The sequence below is a fragment of the Halichoerus grypus genome, chromosome 4 (genome assembly GCF_964656455.1).
Source record: "Halichoerus grypus chromosome 4, mHalGry1.hap1.1, whole genome shotgun sequence".
Classification (NCBI taxonomy): domain Eukaryota; kingdom Metazoa; phylum Chordata; class Mammalia; order Carnivora; family Phocidae; genus Halichoerus; species Halichoerus grypus.
The window spans coordinates 147,552,698-147,575,690 of record NC_135715.1 but is presented as its reverse complement, the minus strand read 5'-3'; the positions used below and the strand labels follow the sequence as shown (position 1 = coordinate 147,575,690).

At 38.9% G+C, this 22,993-nt stretch overlaps 2 protein-coding genes and 1 pseudogene across 3 annotated transcripts in view; 1 reads left to right on the top strand and 2 right to left on the bottom strand.

Moving 5' to 3' along the window:
* The window catches only part of FAM171B (family with sequence similarity 171 member B), a 63,913-nt gene extending 59,926 nt beyond the window's left edge, over nt 1–3,987 (bottom strand). Inside the window, exon 1 of the mRNA XM_036073830.2 lies at nt 3,592–3,987. Coding sequence (XP_035929723.1) covers nt 3,592–3,826 — 235 coding nt within the window. The 5' untranslated portion in view covers nt 3,827–3,987. The remainder of the gene's footprint in view (nt 1–3,591) is intronic.
* A 3,980-nt stretch (nt 3,988–7,967) lies between these two features.
* Nucleotides 7,968–13,732, top strand: LOC118523961 (tRNA selenocysteine 1-associated protein 1 pseudogene; annotated as a pseudogene).
* A 4,911-nt stretch (nt 13,733–18,643) lies between these two features.
* ITGAV (integrin subunit alpha V) overlaps nt 18,644–22,993 on the bottom strand; it is a 94,823-nt gene continuing 90,473 nt past the window's right edge. For both annotated transcript variants that reach the window (XM_036073828.2, XM_036073829.2), the window contains exons 29-30: nt 22,587–22,709; nt 18,644–22,340 (exon numbers count right to left, since the gene is read on the bottom strand). In XM_036073828.2, coding sequence (XP_035929721.1) covers nt 22,245–22,340; nt 22,587–22,709 — 219 coding nt within the window. In that variant the 3' untranslated portion in view covers nt 18,644–22,244. The remainder of the gene's footprint in view (nt 22,341–22,586; nt 22,710–22,993) is intronic.

Sequence of the window (22,993 nt, the reverse complement as noted above, 5' to 3'; positions counted from 1 at the left end):
ACGAATATGTATCTCTCAAGAAGCTTTTTCTGCATCCAGAAGACATTTATAAAAATGCATGGAGGTGCCCTGTAGCTGCACTTCATGTGGAGAATTTGAAATGGAGCTCATTATTTTCTCTAGCTCCCCTCGCCCCACCCCCAGCAGGCCTCCCATCTAATGGGCCATCAGAGTGAATAGGATATGGTTTCTCAGCTACCACCAGCCCCCAAATTAATTCTCCCCTGATCTCTCAAATATTTATTTCTAACAAACACTGGGGCAGATGGAGAAACCCGAGCTACTGCCTACACTGGAGAAAACAATTGATTTGACAGATCTCTCTCTATTCTCACTGCTCTCTAAAGATGGTGTTTTATAAGTTAATGAGAAAACGAAAATTCACTTTTTTTACATCCTGATTATTTCAATCTCATATTCAACTTCTTTATTTCTCAGGAATACAAAGAGATATAAATTTTTAGATTAATAGTATCCAGAGAATATGAATCAAGGTCAATGTTCAATTTCTCTACTATGGACTGACAAGGCTCAGTCACATACCAGTCACTAAATATGCTGTATTCGTTTTCAAAGTTTTGCCTGTGACAAGTCCTATAGTTCTTCACATAATGTGTCCAAAGAATCAGAAGTGCCAAACAGAGTCAAACAATTAACTCAAGCTCCATAACAGCTATTTAAAGGTATATTAATACCTCCTAGGTCATAACAGGATTATAAGTGCACTTGGGTGAAGAATCTTGACAGGATGTAATAAGTGGACTCAAGTATTGGCATCAATCAGTTCTCTATAGTCAGAATAGGATAAACACTGAAATTCGCTAAAACTAAAGATCTAAACTTCACAACGTCTACTTACAAATATTTCTACCTAACATTCCTTTATTTTTACATATCCCCCATTACATTCCAGTGCAGAATTTCACAAGATAATGAAATAGCAAACACTCGGAAAGATCCTTGATGCCAGAATTTTTGTTTATTCATTTATTCATTCATTCACTCATTCAACAAATTTATCCGTGCCTATGTGCAATAGATGCTCTTCTAGGTCCTCGAAATATATGAATAATTTAACGTAATAGTGAACAGAACAAAGTTCATGTCCTTATGGAGCTTATGTTCTAGGGCGAGGAGGCAGGTTTATAGGAAGGGCTGAGGGTAGTAAGTGCCATGGAGAAGCAGTAATACAAAAGGGCATGCAGATTACTATTTAATAGAGCTGGTCAGGAAAGGCTTCTTTGTGACAGTGACATTGAGCAAACCTGAGGAAAGTGAAGTTCCAGAATTCCAGGCAGAGAAAATGGCAAGTGCAAAGACCCCATGCGGGAGCCCATTTACAAAACGAAGACACAGGGAGCCAGTGTGGTGTGGATGTACTGGAGTGAGTCAGGGTCCAAGAAGTTAGAGACAGGAGAGGGAGGGGCACAGGGAGGAGCTAAGCCTCGATGGGCTATTTTCAGTGTCTGGGCATCTAGTGTGAAAGAGCAGGGCAGCCACCAGAGGACTGTGGGCAGAAATGATGGCAGAAATGATCCTATGGAATGTTTTTCAAGAGATCACTAGCTGTGAGAGGAGAACAGACACTAAAGGAACAAAGGTTGAAACAGGAAGACCAGTTCAATCCAGAGATCACAATGTGCTCAGAGGAATATTTTAACTCGTTTGTTTATTGGTTGTATTTCGTTATACGACACAATATTCCAGTAACTAAAATCACAATCAACTGAATTGCTCTCGTTTGCCACTGGCTTTGGGGAGTTCATTTTTTGAGGGAAAAGCAGGAGTCATAATCCGTTACTTTTCAGGCTCTAGTTTTATCTGCTAGATACTGATTCCTTTATTTTGATTAATCTCATATGTAAATAAGACAAAAACTGCGAGTTTCCCAAACAACAACCTTTTTCAAAATTATTTTCACGAGTATCAGAAAACAAGTATTTTAATTTGCAGCTCAATACAAAAGTTGTCCTATGATTGTAGTTTTTCATAACCTTCATCACAACATATACCAGAGTGGTCAAAACCCATTTACCTAATTAATATTCCTGAAAGAAGATATATCAAAATAAAAACACACAGCAAACCACAGAATCCATCAACACTCTCTCAGAATTCTGTTTTGTCATTGGTTTCTGAAATCCCTCTCATAATGAAGACAGGCTCTCAATTGCTCTTCTATCTTTAATTTCCTTAAGTTTAGCAAACGGCACATCTAACAACAGCCTCGCCCAAACCATGTTGGTAGCACTTTCAGTTATAAAAGCTACCTAGGAAAACCATCATATACTGCGTATCTTTCACGACTTCTAACCCGCTTGAGTGTTATTAATTGGTTTAAGAGGGTGTCAGAAACACATGCTTTCCTGCACACTTGGTGATTTCATCCTCTGCTCGGAGCACTCTGAGAAATTAAATCATCCTGTCATGGACCGCAGCTGCGGTGCCTGAGCAGGGCTCTTCGATGATGAGCAAGCGGTACAAAATAAGAGGCTGATTCCACTCTTGGAAATCTCATTTTCAACATCTTGTATATTACCAGGCAGGATTTTAAAACAAAAACAAATGTTAAAATATAATTCACTTTGGTTTTGCAGGAAACTAAGCCCACTTGCCAAAAAAACTGATGGCTTTTTTTTTTTCTTTCTAAATAGCAGGCAGCCTCTACAGCAGGGAAGGGAACTGGGGTGGGGGTGGGGAGAGGTTATTAAAATGGATAGTCCAGCTTTCTCTTTACCCTGGAGCTTTAATGGGGGGGAGGGCGGGAACTGAGGGACTGTTAACGGCCACATATTCTACAGTATATTTCCGCACCCTCACTGAATAGCGTCGAGAATCTGCCTCATTAAGTTCTACTAACAAGTAAGGAGATTACCCTCTCTGGAGGCAGGCTTTGCTGTACTAACATCACTACAGACTTTATCTTACCGGTCCACCTCTTCTTTTCCCTTTTCCTTCAATTACAAATCCTGTTCCATTTTGTTTTATTTCATCTTATTATATTGAAGGAATTCTTGCAAACTGATTTAAACCCTTCCTGGGATAAGAAAAGCCAGAAATGAAAAATAAAATATCAAGATTTCTTTCTCCAGATCTAAATTTAAATATAGCAGGCAGGGCGAGATGATGAAAAGGCGTGTGGGTGTCTATTGCAAGATTTTTCAGTCTCTAGGAAAGAAAAGGATAAAGAACAGAATGCTAAAGGGATTTGAGGTGCGTGCGTGTGTGTGTGTGTGTGTGTGCGCGCGCGCGCGCGCGTCATTCTCAGGGCAGAGGGAAGAATTCAGGAAGAAGAAAGGGAAAAGAAAAAGATCGATCAAGGCAGTCACTCACCCCTACTCCTCCCGACCCCTCCCCACCCTACTGCAGTGCTCCGCGCTTCCCAGAAAGCTCACCACCCAGAGGGCAGTTTCCCGAAACCAGAGCATAGCCCGAGTCCTGGGCAGGCAGTCTGGGGAGATCGGGGAGACGGGAATGGGTAGGGACAAGCGATGGGAAGCGAGCTGGCTAAGGAAGGGGCGAGGAGGCCAGCGACGCGAGCCGAGATCCCCCGCGGTGATGGGAAGGCAGGGCCGGGCTGCCGGGACCTACCTGGAACAGTGACGGTGGAGGATGCCCCCGGCACCTCTGGCCTCTCCTCCTCAGCCTCCTCCTGCTGCCGTTGCTGCTGCTGCTGCTGCTGCTGCTGTTGCTGTTGCTGGATGAGGCTGAGGTCGGAGCGGCTGAGCTCGGCTCGAGCGGCCGCGGGGACCAGCCGCGCCTTCAGCAGCAGCGCGGCCAGGCCGAGCAGCAGGGTACAAGGGACGCGCCGGCTGAGCCTCGCCATGGCCGAGAGCCAGAGGGCCGCGGCGGCATATTGCGGGGCTCCCGGCGGCGGCGGACGCCCGGGCTGCGGGCTCCGGCAGCGCCCGCTCGCTCGCTCGCTCCCTCGCTCCCGCTCTCGCGGTCTGCCTCGCACGCCCTCACCAGGAGGAGGAGGCCGGGAGGCAGCGGAGGGGGAGGGGGCGGCGGAGGAGGGGGAAGTTAGCATCCTGGCGCACGTGATGCGCAGGGCGGGGCGCGCCGGGAGCCCGGGGCCGCGGCTCAGCTGTCACCGCGGCGGAGCTGCTCCGGGGGCACGAGCTCCGCGCAGTGCTGGGGCGCTGGGCCGGGTGGCGGCCTCCGAGGGTACATGACCAAGAGCCTTTCCGGGCGCTGGTCGTCCAGCCCTACGGAGACACCTGGAAATTTTGCAGAAATGTGAATAAAATTCCCACCACCTGACCCCAAAGTAGAGGAGAAGGTGGTGTATGGATTACTCTCCTAAAACACTTAACGCAGCACCCACGGATCAATTAGTCGGGACCTCTTAGCCATACGGGCTTTGCTGCATCACAGCCATGATTGATTAACAATTAAACCGCAGTTCTACCGATTTTAACTTCCTCTTTCTGCTCAAGTGGGAATTTCTATGTTCTCGAATATTCTTAATTACATTTTGTCTGATTGTAGCATACACTTTTCATTTGTTCAAAAAAACATTTCCTAAATGAGTACTAGGTGCTTACTATGTGCTGGCATTTAGTCAGGGGCTTGAAATAAGCAAGATAAATCCCTGCATTCTGGGAGCTCCTACCTGTTAGGGCAATATATAAGCAAATTACCATCCAGTGTGGTGGTTGCCCCTGGAAACATACTACAACGTGCGAAGGTTGCACTGAATTTGGAAGAAATTATGTGGTGTATGGGAGCACACTATGGAACACCAGGGGAGGCGGGCTTATAAAGAGTAAGAGTTCCACACATAGATGGGTGCAACTAGGTGGTCTAAAAACTGGAGCAGTGTGTGTGTGTGTGTGTGTGTGAAGCCCAGAGGTGTGTAATAGCACCCACCGTGTGCTTGGAAAGTTGTGAGCAATGATTGTGACAGAGTGACAATGTTTTAGATCGAAAAGGAGAATGAAAATGAGGTCATTAAAAAAAATAATAGCAGACACTTCTATAGAATTTACTGTACCCAGGCACTATTTAAGCACGTCATATACATTAATTCCTGTAATAACTGCGGTGGCTACATAAGGAAATTGAAATTTAGGCTGCAGGTGATTATGAAGTAGTGAAAGAAACCAATCAGGGAAGGGACTTGCTACCAGTCCGCCTAGCAGGATCACTTTGCTATCAGTATGGAAGATGGATTACAAAAGGATAGATTGGAGGAGAGGAGGCCAATTTAGAGGTGTTCCCCAAAGTGGTGAGGAGATGCTGAAGTCTTGGAAATGAAAGGAGAGGAAAGTCATGGCAGATTCAGTATTTAGGGCTAGTATCAACAGAGATAGTTGATTGTTTGGGTGGGGAACGGAGAAGGAGAAAGACACCCAAATTGTCAGACTGAGATCTTGGGTGGCTACTAATGGCATCATGAAGATTAACTGGCCAAATGGACTGCAGAGTAGATGAGAGGCCGTGCGTGTTCAGTTGTGGCCTCTTTGCTTTTGGAGTGCCTGTGGACACTCCGGACATCTCCTAGTATAATGCAAATGTGATCTGATGGTGACATCACGTCATTTACCATCATAGTTGATTTAGCTGATTTGGCTGATTGGATTGTCCCATTCCACACTCACCATTTTTCTTTTCTTTTTTAAAGATTTTATTTACTTATATGACAGAGAGAGAAAGAGGAGAGAGAGCAGCACAAGCAGGGGGATTGGCAGAGGGAGAGGGAGAAGCAGGCTCCCCACCAACCAGGGAGCCCGACTCGGGGCTCGATCCCAGGGGCCCTGGGAACATGACAGAGCCACCCAGGCGCCCCGACACCATTTTTCTGCGTGGTCCTCCCAATGTTTCCAACTTCCTGGAAAAAGAAAAACAAACTTCTCAGTAGTGGAAATTTATTCTTTGCTCAAGGGTATGAAAATAATACCTATATAACCACAAAGAAACTAATATTAGTAATAATAATAATAAAAATAGGCATTTTATGTACGTAATCTCACGGTGTCCCTAGAGCAATCCTACAAAAGAGCTTTCATTATCCTGTTTAGCAAATGGAAACACTGAGAATCAGAGAGGCTAGCTACTGTCTTGCCAAGGCTGAGCTAGTAATATGTGATTTCATCTTTCTGCACTGTTGAAAACTTTTACATGAGTTTGCATTGCTTTTTAGTAATTTTTAGACAAAAGGAACCATGTGAGCTATGTAAGTTTTGGAAAATAGATGCAAAAAGTGAGGCCCTTCACACTAAACACCATTGTTCGATCACAGCTTTGCCTTGCCTGTGTGAGCAGGAGCTACTGGGTGGGAGGCTGAATGCAGAGAGCCTTTATTAGCCTCATCAAGCTGTTTTTGTTGCATTTTCTTCCAAGTTACCTCCGCTCCCGGAGAGAGGAAAGGAGAAAATGGAAACAGCTCCAAAAACCTGACTGGCAGATCAGAAGGAAAGGAATGTGGCCAGGATTTCTGTCATATGCCTTATGGTGGCCAAGTCTTCTTTAATATGTTAGAAACTGACCTTCCAGGGGCAAAGCCACTGATTTCATGGCCCCAGTAGACGGTGGACATCAAATCCTTCAATACTGTTTAAAGAAATAAGCTTTGTCTATCAAGACGGTTTTTAGATGATTTTTAAGTGCTCCATTACTCATATAGCTTATGCCTAATTTCTGTACAATATACAAAAGCCATATTATCTGATGCAACCAGGGCTAGTAATGAATCAAAAAAAGTTGGTCAAGAGACAAAAAAAAAATCAGTATGTCTTAAATATGTTTTAAACTGCTTATTTTACCTTAAAAAAAGCAAATGTACATTTATTTACCCATCTTCTGATGTAGGACCAAGATTGTTTTTAAGTATATAACCACATTCTAGGGTTTGAAGTCATAAACCACAATTATAATACACCTCTATTACTTACAGTTTAAGTGGAAGGAATTCTTAAACACTCTTGACAAGCAATCTGAGTGCCAGATCTTTCTATTTAAAAATTTTCCCAAATTTTACAATTTTTCACCCATTTAGTATTAAACTTTGTTTTCATAGAAAAATACACTTTGTTCAAATTTATATTTCATTGATTCCTTAAAATACATAGAACTGGCAAAAACAACTTTAGGAGCAAACATAACTGACTTTTGGCACACACACAAACCAACCGGGGAGAGCCAAACCAATCAAACGTTCAGGAAGGTGTATCCCGCTAACTGCGTGTGCATTACCTGTCAGTCAGTGTGTTTTACAAAGGAGTGGAAGATGCTAGTGCCATCAGAAAGCAAAGCACACTACCATATATATATTATATAATAATTCTTCCCTGCCGAAGATCTACTGGTGCTTCCCAATTTCTCTTAACATGAGGTCCATAATCTCTAATAGACTTACAAAGCCATTTACAATCTATCCTCCAATGACCCGGGCTCATCTTTTAATATTTGCCACATAAATACACACACACACACACACACACAAACACACACACACACACACACACAAACACACACACACACACACACACAGCACTCCAAAGAGGGAGAGAACCAGAGAGAGAGAAAAGGGATTTCTTTTATTACCTTGAACTAGACTTATTTGGGTTGCCCCTAGACCTTTATATTGACTTCCTCTGCCTGGAACTCTACTCCCTCACCTCTTTTACTGGTAATCTTCCATAGAGCATGAAGGGTTAGTTTAGATATTACTTCCTCCAGAATACACTTCCTGACACCCTTAGCTTTGATTAGGTGCCCCTGCCATGAGCTTTCACATCACCTCATATTTCCCCTTTTCTAAATAATAGAGCTTTATTATTTAAAATGGATACTAACTTGCCTGTATCCTCACTAGTATATGTGAGGCTAGGACAGGCCACAGGACCAGGGCCCTCATGTTCCCAGCTCCATCTCCAGCTCCTACCCCAATGCTTAACACTGGTTGTTGATTGCCCGCTGAATCAAAACAATAAATCAATGTTAAGAGGCAAAACTGTTGGTTAATGGAGGAAGGCCCTGAAATCAGACTGCTCTGGTATCCACCACTCACAGGTATGTGATTTACACAATATTCTAGGCCTCAATTTCCTCAGCTGTATAATGGGAGAAATAATAGAGCCTCAAGGAGGTAACAAATGAAATCATATATAAAAATACTTAAGTTTCTTGCTATAGAAACTGTTCAGTAAATGTCAGACACTACTTCTTTTATTAATATTGGTATGGTCTGTTTTATTTTTATATATTTTATAATGCATATAAAATTTCATGTTATATGTAGTCAATTCTCATTTTACTTGGTAGTTATGGTTTTTTTTTTAAGTTTTTATTTATTTATTTGACAGAGAGAGACACAGCGAGAGAGGGAACACAAGCAGGGGGAGTGGGAGAGGGAGAAGCAGGCTTCCCACTGAGCAAGGAGCCCGATGCAGGGCTCGATCCCAGGACCCTGGGATCATGACCTGAGCCGAAGGCAGACGCTTAACGACTGAGCCACCCAGGCACCCTGGTAGTTATGTTCTATAAATTGACTGCAAATACTAAATTAACAACTGCTGAACCATAGTTCCCAAGAGGAATACAGAGTTAGGTTCCTGTGAGTCTCTGGTCACAACATTTTCATCAACTAATCAATGCATAACTCCTTTTATGTGTATTTCTGTTTAAAGACCCCTTATTTATTATGTGTTATTGGTTTGTTAACATTGAGCTCACAGCCAACAATACTATAACTCATGCCTGAAAGAAGCTTATAGCACACATGTACTTTCTCTGTAAGGAACATCACAGCCTTCTTGGGCATAGGAACACAACAGAGCACTTCAGCACTGTAATCAGTGGCTGTTTGAAACAACAAAATAACCAAGGGAAAGTACAAAGCAGAAAAAAAAAAAAAAAAAAACTGGTACTAAGTAGAAGACCAAAGGGACATGTAATATGAGAGCTGAAAGAAGGAAGAGCATCACCTTGTTTGACTTTAGCTGGGAATGTGAATGTTGTGTAACTCAAATTTTTCACTGCTCTGCACATTTCCATGAATAACCACGAAAGTACTGATTTGGGGGTTACAAATACATTTCAGCAAATAGGCTAATTCACAAATATGGAATCATGAATAATGAGAGCTACTGCCTATGTGTGTGTAATCTATATATAATACATTTCTTTTGATGTAAGTAAGAAAGATTGGATAAAAGAAATTATAGGGAAACCAAATAATTCTGGAAAAAAAAAAACATGAATGCTGTCAAGAATTAAGAAAGTATCCACCCCTGCAGTCCCAGAATCCAAGCTTGCACTAGTGCAAGGCTAGCCCCCTGGGCACCAGGCTAGCACCTTCAGACTCAGCCTCCAGTTTAGCCCCTATAGCCCCAAATTCCAGGCCTGCTCCAGTGCCAGACTGGCCAGTGTGGTCCCAGTCTAGGCCCACCACAACACTAGGCCAGCACCCATGGACTCAGGCTCTAGTGGACCCAAGGTCCAGGACTGGCTCCTTGGACTCATGCACCAGACTTCCCTCCAACAACATCCATCAACATCCACAAATCAATCATTGTGATACACCACATTAACAAAATGAAGGATAAAAATCATATAATCCTCTCAATAGATGCAGAAAAAATATTTGACAAAATTTAACACCCTTTCATGATAAAAAAAAAAAACTCCCAATGAATCAGATATTGAAGAAATCTCTCTCAATATGATAAAGGCATATATGACAAGCCCACAGCTAACATCATACTCAGTAGTGAAAGCTGAAAACTTTTCCTCCAAGATTAGGAACAAAACAAAGATGTCCACTCTTACCACTTTTAATAAATACAGTACTGGAGGTTCTAGCCAAAGCAATTAGATAAGAAAAAGAAATAAAAACCATCCAAGCCAGAGAGGAAGAGTAAAATTGTTTGCAGGTGACATGACCTTATATATAGAAAATCCTGAAGACTCCACCAAAACTGTTAGAACTATTAAACAAATTTAGTAAAGTTGTAGGATACAAAATTAACATACAAAAATCAGTTGCAGATCTATACACTAATAATACACTATTCAAAAAAGAAATTAAGAAAACAATTCCACTTACAGTAGCCTCAAAAACATAAACAAAAAAACCTTAGGAATAAATTTAACCAAGGAGATGAAAGATCTGTACACTGAAAACTGTAAAACACTGGTGAAAGAAATTAAGACACAAAAATGAGGGGTAGATATCCCTTGTTCATGAATGAAAAAAATTAATATTGTTTAAATGTCCATGCTCCCTATAGCCATCTATAGATTCAATACAAACCTATAAAAATTCTAGTGGCATTTTTCATAGAAATTGAAAAAATAATCCTATAATTCATATGGAACCCCAAAAGAATGTGAATTAGCCAAATCAATCTTGAGAAAAAAAAAGTCTGGAGACATTATACTACCTTTCAAATTTTGCTATGAAGCTGTAGTAGTCAGAACAGCATGGTACTGGTGTAAAAACAGACATTAGACAAATGGAACAGAATGAGGAGCCTAGAAATAAATCCAAATATTTATGGTCAAGTGATCTTTAACAAGTTGTCAAGAACACAAAATGAAGAAGGACAGTTTCTTCAATAAATGCTATTGGGAAAACCAGTTATCCACATACAGAATAATGAAATCAGACCCTATCTCACTCTATAAACAAAAAATCAACTCAGAATGGGTTAAAGATGGGGCACCTGGGTGGCTCAGTCAATTAAGTGGCTGCCTTTGGCTCAGGTCATGATCTTGGGGTCCTGGGATTGAGCCCTGCATCAGTCTCCCTGCTCAGTGGGAAATCTGTTTCTCCCTCTCCCTCTGTCCCTCCCCACCACTCATGCTTTCTCTCTCCCTCTCAAATAAATAAATAAATAAGTAAAAATCCAAAATGGGTTAAAGACTTAACTGCACTACCTAAAAACTATAAAACTACTGGAAGAAAACACAGGGGAAAACTTCTTGATATCACTCTTGTCAGTGATTTTTTGGACATGACACCAAAAGCACCAGCATTAGAAGCAAAAACCAAGTGAGACTACATCAAACCTAAAAGCCTCTGTAGAGCAAAGGAAACAATCACCAGAGTGAAGGGACAACCTATGGAATGGGAGAAAATATTTGTAAACCACACATCTTATAAAGGGTTACTATCCAAAATACATAAGGAATTTAAACAACTCAATAGCAAGAAAACAAATAATCCAATTTAAAAATGGGCAAATAAAATAGCCCAGAAATAGACCATGCAAAAATTGTCAATTAATTTATGACAAAGAGACAAGAATATACAACGGGGAAAGGACAGTCTCTTAAGTAAATGATGCTGGAAAAACTGAACAGCAACATGCAAAAGAATGAAATATCTACTTGACACCATATACAAAAATTAACTCAAAATGGATTAAAGACATGAGGGACTACTGGTTGCCTCAGTTGGTGGAGCATGCGACTCTTGATCTCAGGGTTGTGATTTTGAGCCTCACGTTGGGTGTAGAGATTACTTAAAAATAAAATCTAAAAAAAAAAAAAATGGATTGAGGACTTGAATATAAGTCTTAAAACTGTAAAACTCCTAGAAGAAAACATAGGCAGTAAGATCCTTGACACAACCTTGACAGTGAGTTTTTGGATCTGACTCCAAAAGCAAAGGCAACAAAATCAAAAATAAAAAAAAGTATAAGTACATCAAACTAAAAAGCTTCTGCACAGCAAAGGAAACCATCAGCAAAATGAAAAGGCAATCTATGGAATGGGAGAAAATATCTGTAAGTAATATATACAATAAGGGGTTAATATCCTAAATATATAAAGAACTCACACAAATCAATAGCAAAAAAAACAAACAATATGATTAAAAAGTGGGCAGAGGATCTGAATAGACATTTTCCAAAGAAGACATGCCAATGGCCAACAGGTACATGAAAAGAGGCTCACCATCCCTAATCATCAGGGAAATGCCAATCAAAACCACAATGAGATCTCATCTCACACCTGTTAGAATGGCTATTACCAAAACAACAAGAAATAACAGATGTTGGCAAGATATGGAGAAAAGGGAACCCTTGTGCACTGTTGATGGGGATGTAAATTGGTGCAGCCACTGTGGAAAACAGTAGGGAGGTTCCTCAAAAAAGAAAAAATAGCAATACCATACAATCTAGCAATTCTTCTTCTGGATATCCAAAGAAAATGAAAACACTAATTCAAAAAGATAACTGCACTTCTATGTTCTTTGTAGCATTTTTTTCCCAATAGCTAAGATATGGAAACAACATAAGTGTTCTTCAATGGATGAATGGACAAAGAAAATGTGTTACACACACACACAATGGAGCCATAAAAAAGAATGAAATCTTGCCATTAGTGACAACATGGATGGACCTTGAGGGTGTTATGCTAAATGAAATAAGTCAGACAGAGAAAGAAATACCTTATGATCTCATTTATATGTGGAATTAAACAACAACAAACCAAGCTCATAGATACAGCGAATGGGTTGGTGGTTGCCAGAGGCAGGGGATGGAGGGTGGGAGAAATGCGTGAAGAGGGTCAAAAGTTACAAACTTCCAGTTATAAAATAAATAAGTTATGGGGACATAATGTACAGCATGGTGACTATAGTGAAATACTGTATTGCATGTTTAAGAGTTGCTAAAAGAGTAGCTCTTAAAAGTCCTTTATATATATATATTTACAAAAATATATATAGTAACTATGCATGCTGACAGATGTTAACTAGACTTAGTGTGATGATCATTTTGCAATATATACAAATGTCCAATCATTATGTTGTACACCTGGTAATATAACGTTAAACGTCAATTATACCTTGATTTTTTAAAAAAAAGCAAAAAAAAGAAAGAAAGAAAGAAAGAAAACCAAATTGACCTACAGAATCAACACAATCCTTCCCAGAATCGGAGATGACTTCTTTGTAAAAATTGACGAACTGATTCTAAAACTCACTTGGAGTTGTATGGGACTCCACAGAGCCACAACAGTCTTGAAAAATAAGAATCAAGTAAGTAGATAGCCGCACTGGCATCCCAGCTGGCTACTGCTCTGTAGAATGCATAGATTGGGCCACAGCTGAAATGAGTTTTCATAAAATTAATGGGAAACATCTTCCAGGAGCCACACCTGCAAAACATTTTAACTAAACTCTGCCACTTATGGGAAATAACCAGATAATAGCCCCATGTACTCCCCTTTTCTGGGCGGGAGGCTGACTCCAGATGTGGATGGTGGTATGTTGTATGGTTGATTGTCAGTCTCCTGTTGGGGAGACAAGGTGGTCTTGGATCAGACAGGTATGTCTAAGGGTTTTGGTTTTATGGAATTCATGGATGAACTGGAACAGAAGCAAACCCTGACAGAATGCCAGGGAACAGTGGGACTGGGGTCTGAACCAGTGCTTCTGAGCATGGCAATCACTAAAGTGAGCCATATGAAGCCAGTGGAATATAATCAGATGTGCATTTAGAGCTACCGCCAGTGTTACCAGCAGTACCAGAACTGTGTCTAGTGGAGGTATGACTAGAACACAGGCAACAACAGGTATAGTTACTCCCAAAATGGCTATCCCCAGAGCACTACACAGACATAGGAAGAAGCTGGAGATAATGCACCCAATAACCCCAGGCCACAACTGGGTGTGGCTGAGGCCAACGAGTTCATGGAGCAGAATGAGGAGCTGTATGATGCACTAATGGACTGTCACTGGTAGTCCCTGTACATCGTATCTTCAGAGAGCCCACCATGACAGCCAGGACAGAAGACTAGCCAGAATAAACGACGTGAGGGAGAAGACAGAATCCTTTTTAAACAAATTATTGCAAGAAGAACTTTTACCTTTTTGGAAATATGATTTTTAAGATGTCAGTAATCAACTGTTCCTTAAATTATGACTATTCCTGGGTGCCTGGGTGGCTCAGTTGGTTAAGCGACTGCCTTCGGCCCAGGTCATGATCCTGGAGTCCCGGGATCGAGTCCCACATCGGGCTCCCTGCTCGGCAGGGAGTCTGCTTCTCCCTCTGACCCTCCTCCCTCTCATGCTCTCTGTCTCTCATTCTCTCTCTCGCAAATAAATAAAAAAAATCTTTAAAAAAAAAATTATGACTATTCCTGCAATACTGCTGTCTTCATTAATAATGAACCATTTCATTTGAGTTTGAAAACCAAGGGACCAATTATTGAAGAGGGTTGAACAAGGTTGACATTTGTATTTCTTGGAACAAGAATCATTTACCAGGTAGGGCTACCCACACTCCTGGGGATAAAGACAGTTTAGACTTGTTAACCAAAGTGGATCATATGATTTAAACAGTTACTAATGCTCAGGTTTAGAAGGCTTCTCAGGTGACAGACATGTAAGCCATTAAGATTACAGTCAGAAAACTGTATTATCTGCCGTATGTCAAAGAGTGGGCAATTTCTGGGGCGCCTGGGTGGCTCAGTCGTTCAGCGTCTGCCTTCGGCTCAGGTCATGATCCCAGGGTCCTGGGATCGAGCCCCGCATTGGGCTCCCTGCCCGGCGGGAAGCCTGCTTCTCCCTCTCCCACTCCACCTGCTTGTGTTCCCTCTCTAGCTGTCTCTCTCTCTCTGTCAAATAAATAAATAAAATCTTTAAAAAAAAAAAAAAAGAGTGGGCAGTTTCATCTGTGGCATTTCAGGTAACCATCTATGTGCAAGCCCTCCAACCCCACTCTTGTGTTTCGTGACCTTAATTATATAAATTCATTAAATAAGTATAAATTAAAAAAAGAGAGAACTCAGGAAACCAGGACTTTATGATTTGGAAAATTCTCAACATATCCAGATTGCAAAAGATGCCAAAATTAAGAGATTCACTGTCAAGTTTGCTGTACAGAGAACACAGAGACTACACAAACTTTTGCTAATTATCTCAAAATTTTCTTTGAAGAGGTTAAATGTATGACTCATAGATCTCCTCAAACAACTCAAAAGCCAAAAATAGAAACAGGATTATTTAGGAAAGATCTGTGGAGTAGCGTCTGGGTGATGGAATGAATCTTCTTGACGTACACAGGAGATCCATGAGGTTCCTGAAAATTTTATATCAGCAGAAGCACTGTCGGCTTTGTCTAAAAGGGATAAAGTACAAAATGAAGAAGCATATTGGGCCCACAAAATGTTCCCAGTGGAAATAAGCTGATAATAATACTCAACTGCAAATGTGTGCTACATTTCATGGTGGGGGCTGGGGGTGGGGGAAGTGGTAAAGGACAACTCAGATGGTGGAGCCGTGAGCCACAGAGAATTATCCACAGACTTTGAAACCAAATGGAGTTTCCCCAGCTGGATTTCAAGTTGCTTGGGACCAGTGACTTCTTTTTTTCCTTCTACTTTTTTTCTTTTTGAACCGGAATGTCTATAATTGTTACATGCCTGCCCCACCATGGTATGTTCAGAAAGGATAACTTTGTTTCTTTGGTTTCACAGGTCCACATATAGAGAGAAATTGTATCCCAGGTTGCATCGTAACCCAGGCCTTTCTCATACCTAATTTCGATGATTTAGACGATGAGATTCAGGACATTCAAACTAATGAGATTAAGGAGGGCTTTGTGACTTTGAGTTGATGCTGTAATGGTTTGACTTTTGGGGACTTTGACATGGTTTAATGTATTTTGTATATGAGACTGAAGTGAATCTTTGAGGGCCAGAGGTGGACTGTGGTGGAGATAATGCAGCCCCCCCGCCCCGCAAAAAAAAAAAAAAGATGTCCATGACCTAATCCCTGGATTCTGTAAATATATTACCCTTCATGACAAAAGGACTACACAGTAATTTAAAACTAATTTATTATCTAGGGTATGATAAAACAATGAGGCTCATCCAATGACCAAACCTGAATGGATCTAGGAGAGGACGTGGAGTGGGTAAGGTGAAGAATTGGATTTGGAAAATTAGAGGTGAGAAGAGACCATCTCTGTATGGTGGGCAAACCACACTCTCAGGTCTGTTACTGAACCACTGCTCCACTGCAGCTGCTTTAGAGTTCCCTTGGGAGGCTAGGGCTGTGAAATTAGTTACCACTATGTCATCTCTGTTACTTGGGGATCACTGAGTACCTGTGGGATGATTGTGGAAAGACCCTTGAGGTTCAATTTGTGCTAGTAATTTAATACCACATGGTAGTGAAATGTTTGGCTTTGGTTTAGTAGTCAAGGTTCAAGTCAAAGTCAACGCTGGTATTACTAAGAAGTAGGAAATTTGTTTATTCTTTAATAAAGTCTTCCCTCTCGTTTCCTCACTAAGTATACTGAGAAATTCAAAATCATTCACTGTCTGCCAGTTAGGTGATATATCTCTGAATTTTGAAGGTGATTATGTCACTTATAATCTCAAAAACAACTTTCACTGCACTGTTCAAAGATGAGAAAATTTATGACACCAACTTTCTTCTCTCCTATGGGAAATTTACAATGTATCTTACACAAGATCAAGAATAATTCCTATTACTCAGGTGGTGAGCATAATTCTCCAAATTAAGTACTACTAATATATATCATTTAGTACTTTTTGTGAATAACCCTGTAGTCATTAATTAATATTCTGAATACAAAATTGGCTAAAAAGTAATCCCTGAAGATTCCATTTTGACACTCTAATATCTGAAAAATGGTATAAAAGAATTTTGAGATTAATTACTTTGAACAAATTAGGTCTTTTTTTAATAACATGAAGGTAAGTTACTGTGTCAAGTTCAAGTTCAAAATCTAAATGCTCCTTTTATTAAAACACCACCAATTTATATATTTGTTACTTTTCAGGAAATAGGGCTGACAAGGGAAGTGAACCAGAGTGCAAAAGGAAATCAAACCATGTAACTCTAGGCAATTCAGAACAGTTCAGAAAGTGAATAAAAATATTACTTGGAAATGTATTGATGTTGCACCAACTAATATTCAGGCATCCCAGCCTATCCATTAGATAGTAACAAATCTATTTTATAAAGGGTCACTAGTAATCTAGGCAGTCTTGCACAGCAGAAAGCACACGGGACCAGGAATTTGAATACATAAGCTTTAGTTCCAATCCTGCCAGTACGAATTTGGACAAGAAATGAACTCTGGACATCATTACCAGTATGTAGGGGTGAGGTAAACCCTTTCTAACTTGTGGTTTTTAGCTGTTGGACCATGATGCACATAGATGGTGTTTTTTGTGATTGTCCTGTTTAGGGTTCACTGAGCTTCCACAACTGTACGGTTGCTACATTTTACCGTATTTTGCAACTTTTTGGTTTCAAGTTAGTCTCTCCCATTTTCTCTCTCCTAACTCCTTTTCTTTTACACCTAGATTGACCCAGAGTCACTGAGGCTGTTTATTTTGTAATCCACACCATCACAACCCCCTGCTTCACCCCCATGTGGTGCTTCAGTTTAGCTGAATTCTATTGCTCTCTAAATTCACTCATTCTTCCTTCTCTTTGTCTACTTTTAATCCCCCTCCAATGAATTTCTGATTTCAGGTACTGCATTTTTTAGCCCTAGAATTTCCACTGAGTCCTTTATTAATTTCCAATCTCTTCTGAAATGTCCATAATTTTCTAAAGTTAACATATTTATCATTGTTACTTAAAGTCCCATCTGCTAAATTGTTTGTGGGTCTGTTTCTATTGACTCTTTTTTTTCCCCTTCAAACTATGGGTAGCATTTTCTTTTCTTCCCATTCACACACACACACAGACACACATACATGACATTGTGGATGGAACATTGCGGTCTTTATAGGTGGTGTCATCTTCCTCTCAAAGTAACTGCCTAAAGGAGCAAATGAGTTACACGTGGATCACCTTAAATTTGTGGAAGCTTGGTTTTATGCTTTGTTAGGGTGGGCCAATGGCTTTGTTCTTCATCCTAGGGCTAATCAGTCAATCTTGGGATATAGTACTTATTCCTAAGGCATAGATCCTCCAAGGTTTCAATGGAAAGACTGGGTGTTTCCAAGCTCTGTCACTGGGTAACACTCAAACTCCAATCTCATTTCTCCTACAGTAGACAGTAGCTGAAATAACTGTTCAGCTCTTCCAACCTTCCATCTGCTGTTTTCCTTTTGGGCCTCTTGGAGTCTCACTAGAGTAGGGTCATGGTCAGGGTCAGAAAAGGATTTGAGGGGAAAACATTCCTCCCTCCCACAATGTGGCTCCTTTCTTTCCCCAATTTTTAGCCATAATGGCAGTCCCGCCATTCCAGGAAATGAGGGCCCTTTTCGGCTTGCATTCTATCCAACAACAGAAAGTAACTTCCAGGAAAAAGGTGGTTCCCCTCTTTAGTAAGAGTCAGATTTCCTCCAGTTTCTGCCTGCTTTTACTAACTTCAGTGTTTTCAAAAAGTTTTTTTTTCTTCTTATTTTGTTCATCACTTACCATTATTATCTGATAAAAGCTCTCCTGCCACTACTGGAATTGAAAACCCCTTTTACATTTTAAAATGTCTGATTCTGTGATTTGTAATTGGTGTATTTTAACATTAGGTTCCTTTTGCTCTTTTTGTGTTACTTTTTCTCAAATAACTAACACTCTTAAGGAATTCAGACTTTCAGAGAGGCACCTCTTTGAGGTCATCCTTTTATCACATTATCACTGGCTCATGTGATTAAAAAACAAAAAGTCACAGAGGGAAACTATAAAGTCCATACACAAACGTGGCACCATATGCTCAAGTTTATTGAAGAGACACAGGTTGCACATTGGAAACTAAGCAGAACACTGTACCAGTTTTACTAACTCAAATCAAGTCAGCAAATGACAAATTTTAGAAGACACACGCTTTGTCTCACCCAATGTGGGTGATCATAAGAGAAGCTAAACAAAGAAAATTACTGTGTTATTAGGTACCAAATTAATTTGATATATATAGCTTCCAAGTTAGTTTAAGATATTTCAAAATGTTTCAAAACTAGTAGGGAATAGGTCATGTCCAGCCTGAAATAAAATGTAGAATGTACCTTTTAGGGGTAAATAACTTCATTTGTATATCCATAGCAGAATCCCTCTGTCCTACTAACCAAAATTCTAATAAATTTAAATCTCTGTTTAGATTAGGTTTACTAAATTAACAATGACTCTGAAAATTATCTAGGTTTGGTTACATTGTTATATTGCACTTGAGAACAATGACAACAAAAATCAAGGATTTGGTACCTCTCCCAAGAAGTTCATTACATATCAGAAATTATAATGAAATACAAGCATATATGCCTGGGGTTTATTGTTCAAACTAGCCTATCAACAAGTTAAAAGGCTGGTCTCCAAAACACTGTGTATTATTTTATTTGCCATTTTTGATCCTATATTCAATTTCTGAATTTTATATTTTTTTATTTACCAAACTACCACATATACAAACTATCCAAGAGTACATACAAAGTGACATTAAGATAGGTAATGGTCATACACGTCTTTCAAAAATGACTTATTCTTATCCAAGCTTGGCACTATGTTCTGCAACAAAGTGTCTATCAACTAATAGATTGTTTGCCTTATAAAAAGCAGCTGATCTATTATATACTGTACTTTTGCCACTTAAATCTCTCTTGGGGTCATCATTAACTATCAAAAGTCTTTCACAGCCCTCTTAAGGAAGTCAGTGTAAGTATAGTCTCTTTTACTAATACTTTAATTTTCTTGTTATATGAAGTATTGATGAGAATTTACTATGAAGTAGTAGTTTCATAACACAGGTAAAATTGTGGCACTGAAGTTTTAATTGTTTTATACTTCAGAATTATGAAGACCTATATCACAATTATAATAATAATAATAATAATTCATCACAAGAGAAAAGTAAAGGGGGAAAAAAAAGAATATCCCTCACACAAATGTTTCTCAAAATATCAATTCTGAAATAAATGCCTACATAAGAAATCAACAACAGTATCAATATTTCTTACCAATATTAAATGCTTTAAATACTCTCTATCTCACTCATATTTTTAAAAACTGATCAGATTATTAAAATTTTACACTCAAAATGGATTTTAATTCTCAATAAATCATAACACAGTAGTATTTAAAATGTTTGAAAATTAAAACAGTTTTCATAGAACTACCGTTTGACATTTTAACCAAATACATTCACATGCTGCTTTAGGGTAAAAAGAATCCCAACATTTTCCCAAACATTTTCCTCAAAGAGTAAGCTTCCAAATAATTCTTCTACCATATTTTTGTAGAGATATACATCTTCATTTTTTAAAAGAAAATACTTACTGCTTAAAACTACATTTCATAAAAGGGAACTTAAAACATCATGCTTCCAACAACATCCTTCAGTCTCCCATACAAGATTATGCAACTTGAGAGAGAGGCCATAAAAGTTTTAGAACAGACTGTGCAAAAGCAAACAGTAACATTTTTTTTAAAAGAGTGAATTTCTATCCAACATATACTTTCAGGGATGACTACTATTAGGTGGGAAAACAGGTAGTGAAAGTTGTCAACTTAGTGACTGTTTGGTGGCAGACCCTAGGATAAAAATATTTTTTCTTAAAAAAACTTTAGACTTACTGGTAATAATAATACTTATTGCATATGACTAAGATCTTTTAAGCTACTAGTAAAATCTATACTACAAACCTATTAATTTTGAGATTCATTAAAGCTAAATACAGGGTCTTGTCATGTTCTAACATATTTAACTCACATTCCTCTGTTTTATGAATACATTCTAGCTTAGCCACTTGTGTAAGGAATTAGAACACAAGACATGGCAAGATAAATTTCAATTATTTTTAAAACATAGAAAAATATTCAATTATTTAAGGGAAATACTTATCACTGCCTAATGAGGACAGCAGTTAAAAACCTACTAAACTCTCAATTTCTAAAGCATAACATGATGTAATTGCACAAAAATAGGTATAATTAATTCATTCCCAGACCTTGAGGAACTGTAAATAAATCACATATTCCTCTAGAAGAATCATCACCCTACAGGCATATAAAACTACAATGTGCCACCTGTGCAGTTTTTATATAAAAATCCTAAAAAAGTAATTTATGTTAATAAAACTACAAAAGTTTTAAAAGGCTCCCAATAACTTGAATTGCTTATAAAAGTAATTTTTATACATTATTTTGATAGCTGAGACTGGTTTTACACATGATACCGTGCTTAAACTAAGGTAATATCCATGTGAGTAGCATCATGCTATTGTTAGAAGGACCAGCAAGCTACTTTAAGAATTTCAATTCCAAGCATTTCTCATGGGGTTGGGAGGTTGTAATTTGTAAAGATTCCTCATTGATCTTAGCCCATTCTCAGTTAAGTTTTGGAAATATAAGGAAAAATACATATATAGGAAGAAAATAAATTAATCCCAACTAAAAATTCTTGCTCTAAGAGCATACTGCTACTAAGCAACTCTATCAAAGAACTACAGTCTTTTAACTTAAATGCTTTTTTTTTTTTTGTATTGTAAATAGCCAGACTAAAACAATGGAATACATGGACTTTGGAAATGATTCCCAACTGCATATGGCTTTAAGCATGATGATGATTAGCGGAAATTTATCTATTACACAAAAGAGGCATTTTTGATCATAGAATTTTTAGTATAGGTTGGCTTAAAGGATTTGAAATAGAACCTAAACATACAAATTAAAATGTAAGGAAACGGACTGTGGATTAAACAAAAATAAAAATGTAATAGCACGTACCCAATTTTCATATTAAAAATACTGTATCTTTGTTATTACAAGAAAGAATTTGGATGGATCATGCTTTTTTTTTAAAGTTCTACCACATAGGTAATATTAAAATCCAAGTTCATGCAGTTATAAAGTTAGTAGCTTAAAAACTCAACTGTAGTGTAATGTATATTAACAATAAGTTCCTGTACAAAAGATGTGGATCCTAAGGTCCAGATATGGATTGCTTTAAAACAACAAAAGCAACAACAAACAAAATCAACATACAAAATCAGAAACAATAATTCTAGGAGGTACTATTTTATATAAAGTGGTAACTCAGGCACTACCTGTCTTATGTACATTGAAGAACTATCACTTGAAATTTTATTATTTAAATACCTAAAAACACAAGTCAGTGGGTGTGTATTACACGTACGTTTGAACTTAATTATTACAAAAAGTTGACAAATATTGCTCTCGTTTTGTGGTTAATACCAATGGGCACCGTCAGTGGTAGAGTCTTGGAATTTCATTCCTTGCGAAAGAAACTGAAACCTGTAACGAAGTCGGTAATTCTAATGGGTCAGGATATAGCATAACTTAAAAATCACAGTTAAGTTTCTGAGTTTCCTTCACCATTTTCATGAGGTTGAAGCTGTTCCCTTTCTTGTTCTTCTTGAGGTGGCCGGACACGTTTAAAAAAGCCCATCTGTTAGTTGAAGAAAAACGAACATTACTGCCACATCAGTTAAGAAAATTAAAAGTACTAAGCGACTGTATTATCACTTAAGAAAATTTGAGTGGCACTTGGTACAACTTTTCTCCCTTCAAATATATGGTGCATCATTAAAATTTCCTTTCTTCCTTCTTTTCTATTCTTCCTTCTTTCCCTTCCTCCCTTACCCTTTTCTTCTGCTTCTCCTCCCCCGCTGCTCTTCCTAAGTCCATTACTTACCCTGTACATTACAAATACCAAAACAGCCAGTAACAGCAATCCTGCTAGCACTGCTAAAATGATCACCCACACGGGCACAGGCATGGGTGCGGGCTGAATGCCCCAGGTGACATTAGTGGTAACCTGTTGGGGGAAAAAAGGTTTTGAGTTTTAAAAATAGTTCACTGAATCACTCAACAAATGTCTCAATGCCTATTACATTTTGTTTTAATGGTATTCACATTTTCTTTTCTTGTATATGATAATCTGTGATTATATATTTGGTATTGATAGCATGCATGTATGCACATAAAATTCCCAACAACAGGTTAACTTCAAGGTACCTCTGAAGTGATTTTTAAATAATCAAATCCAGCTTTGATGTATTGGTCCCATTTTTCATCCTCAAATTATAGATCTTTAAAATC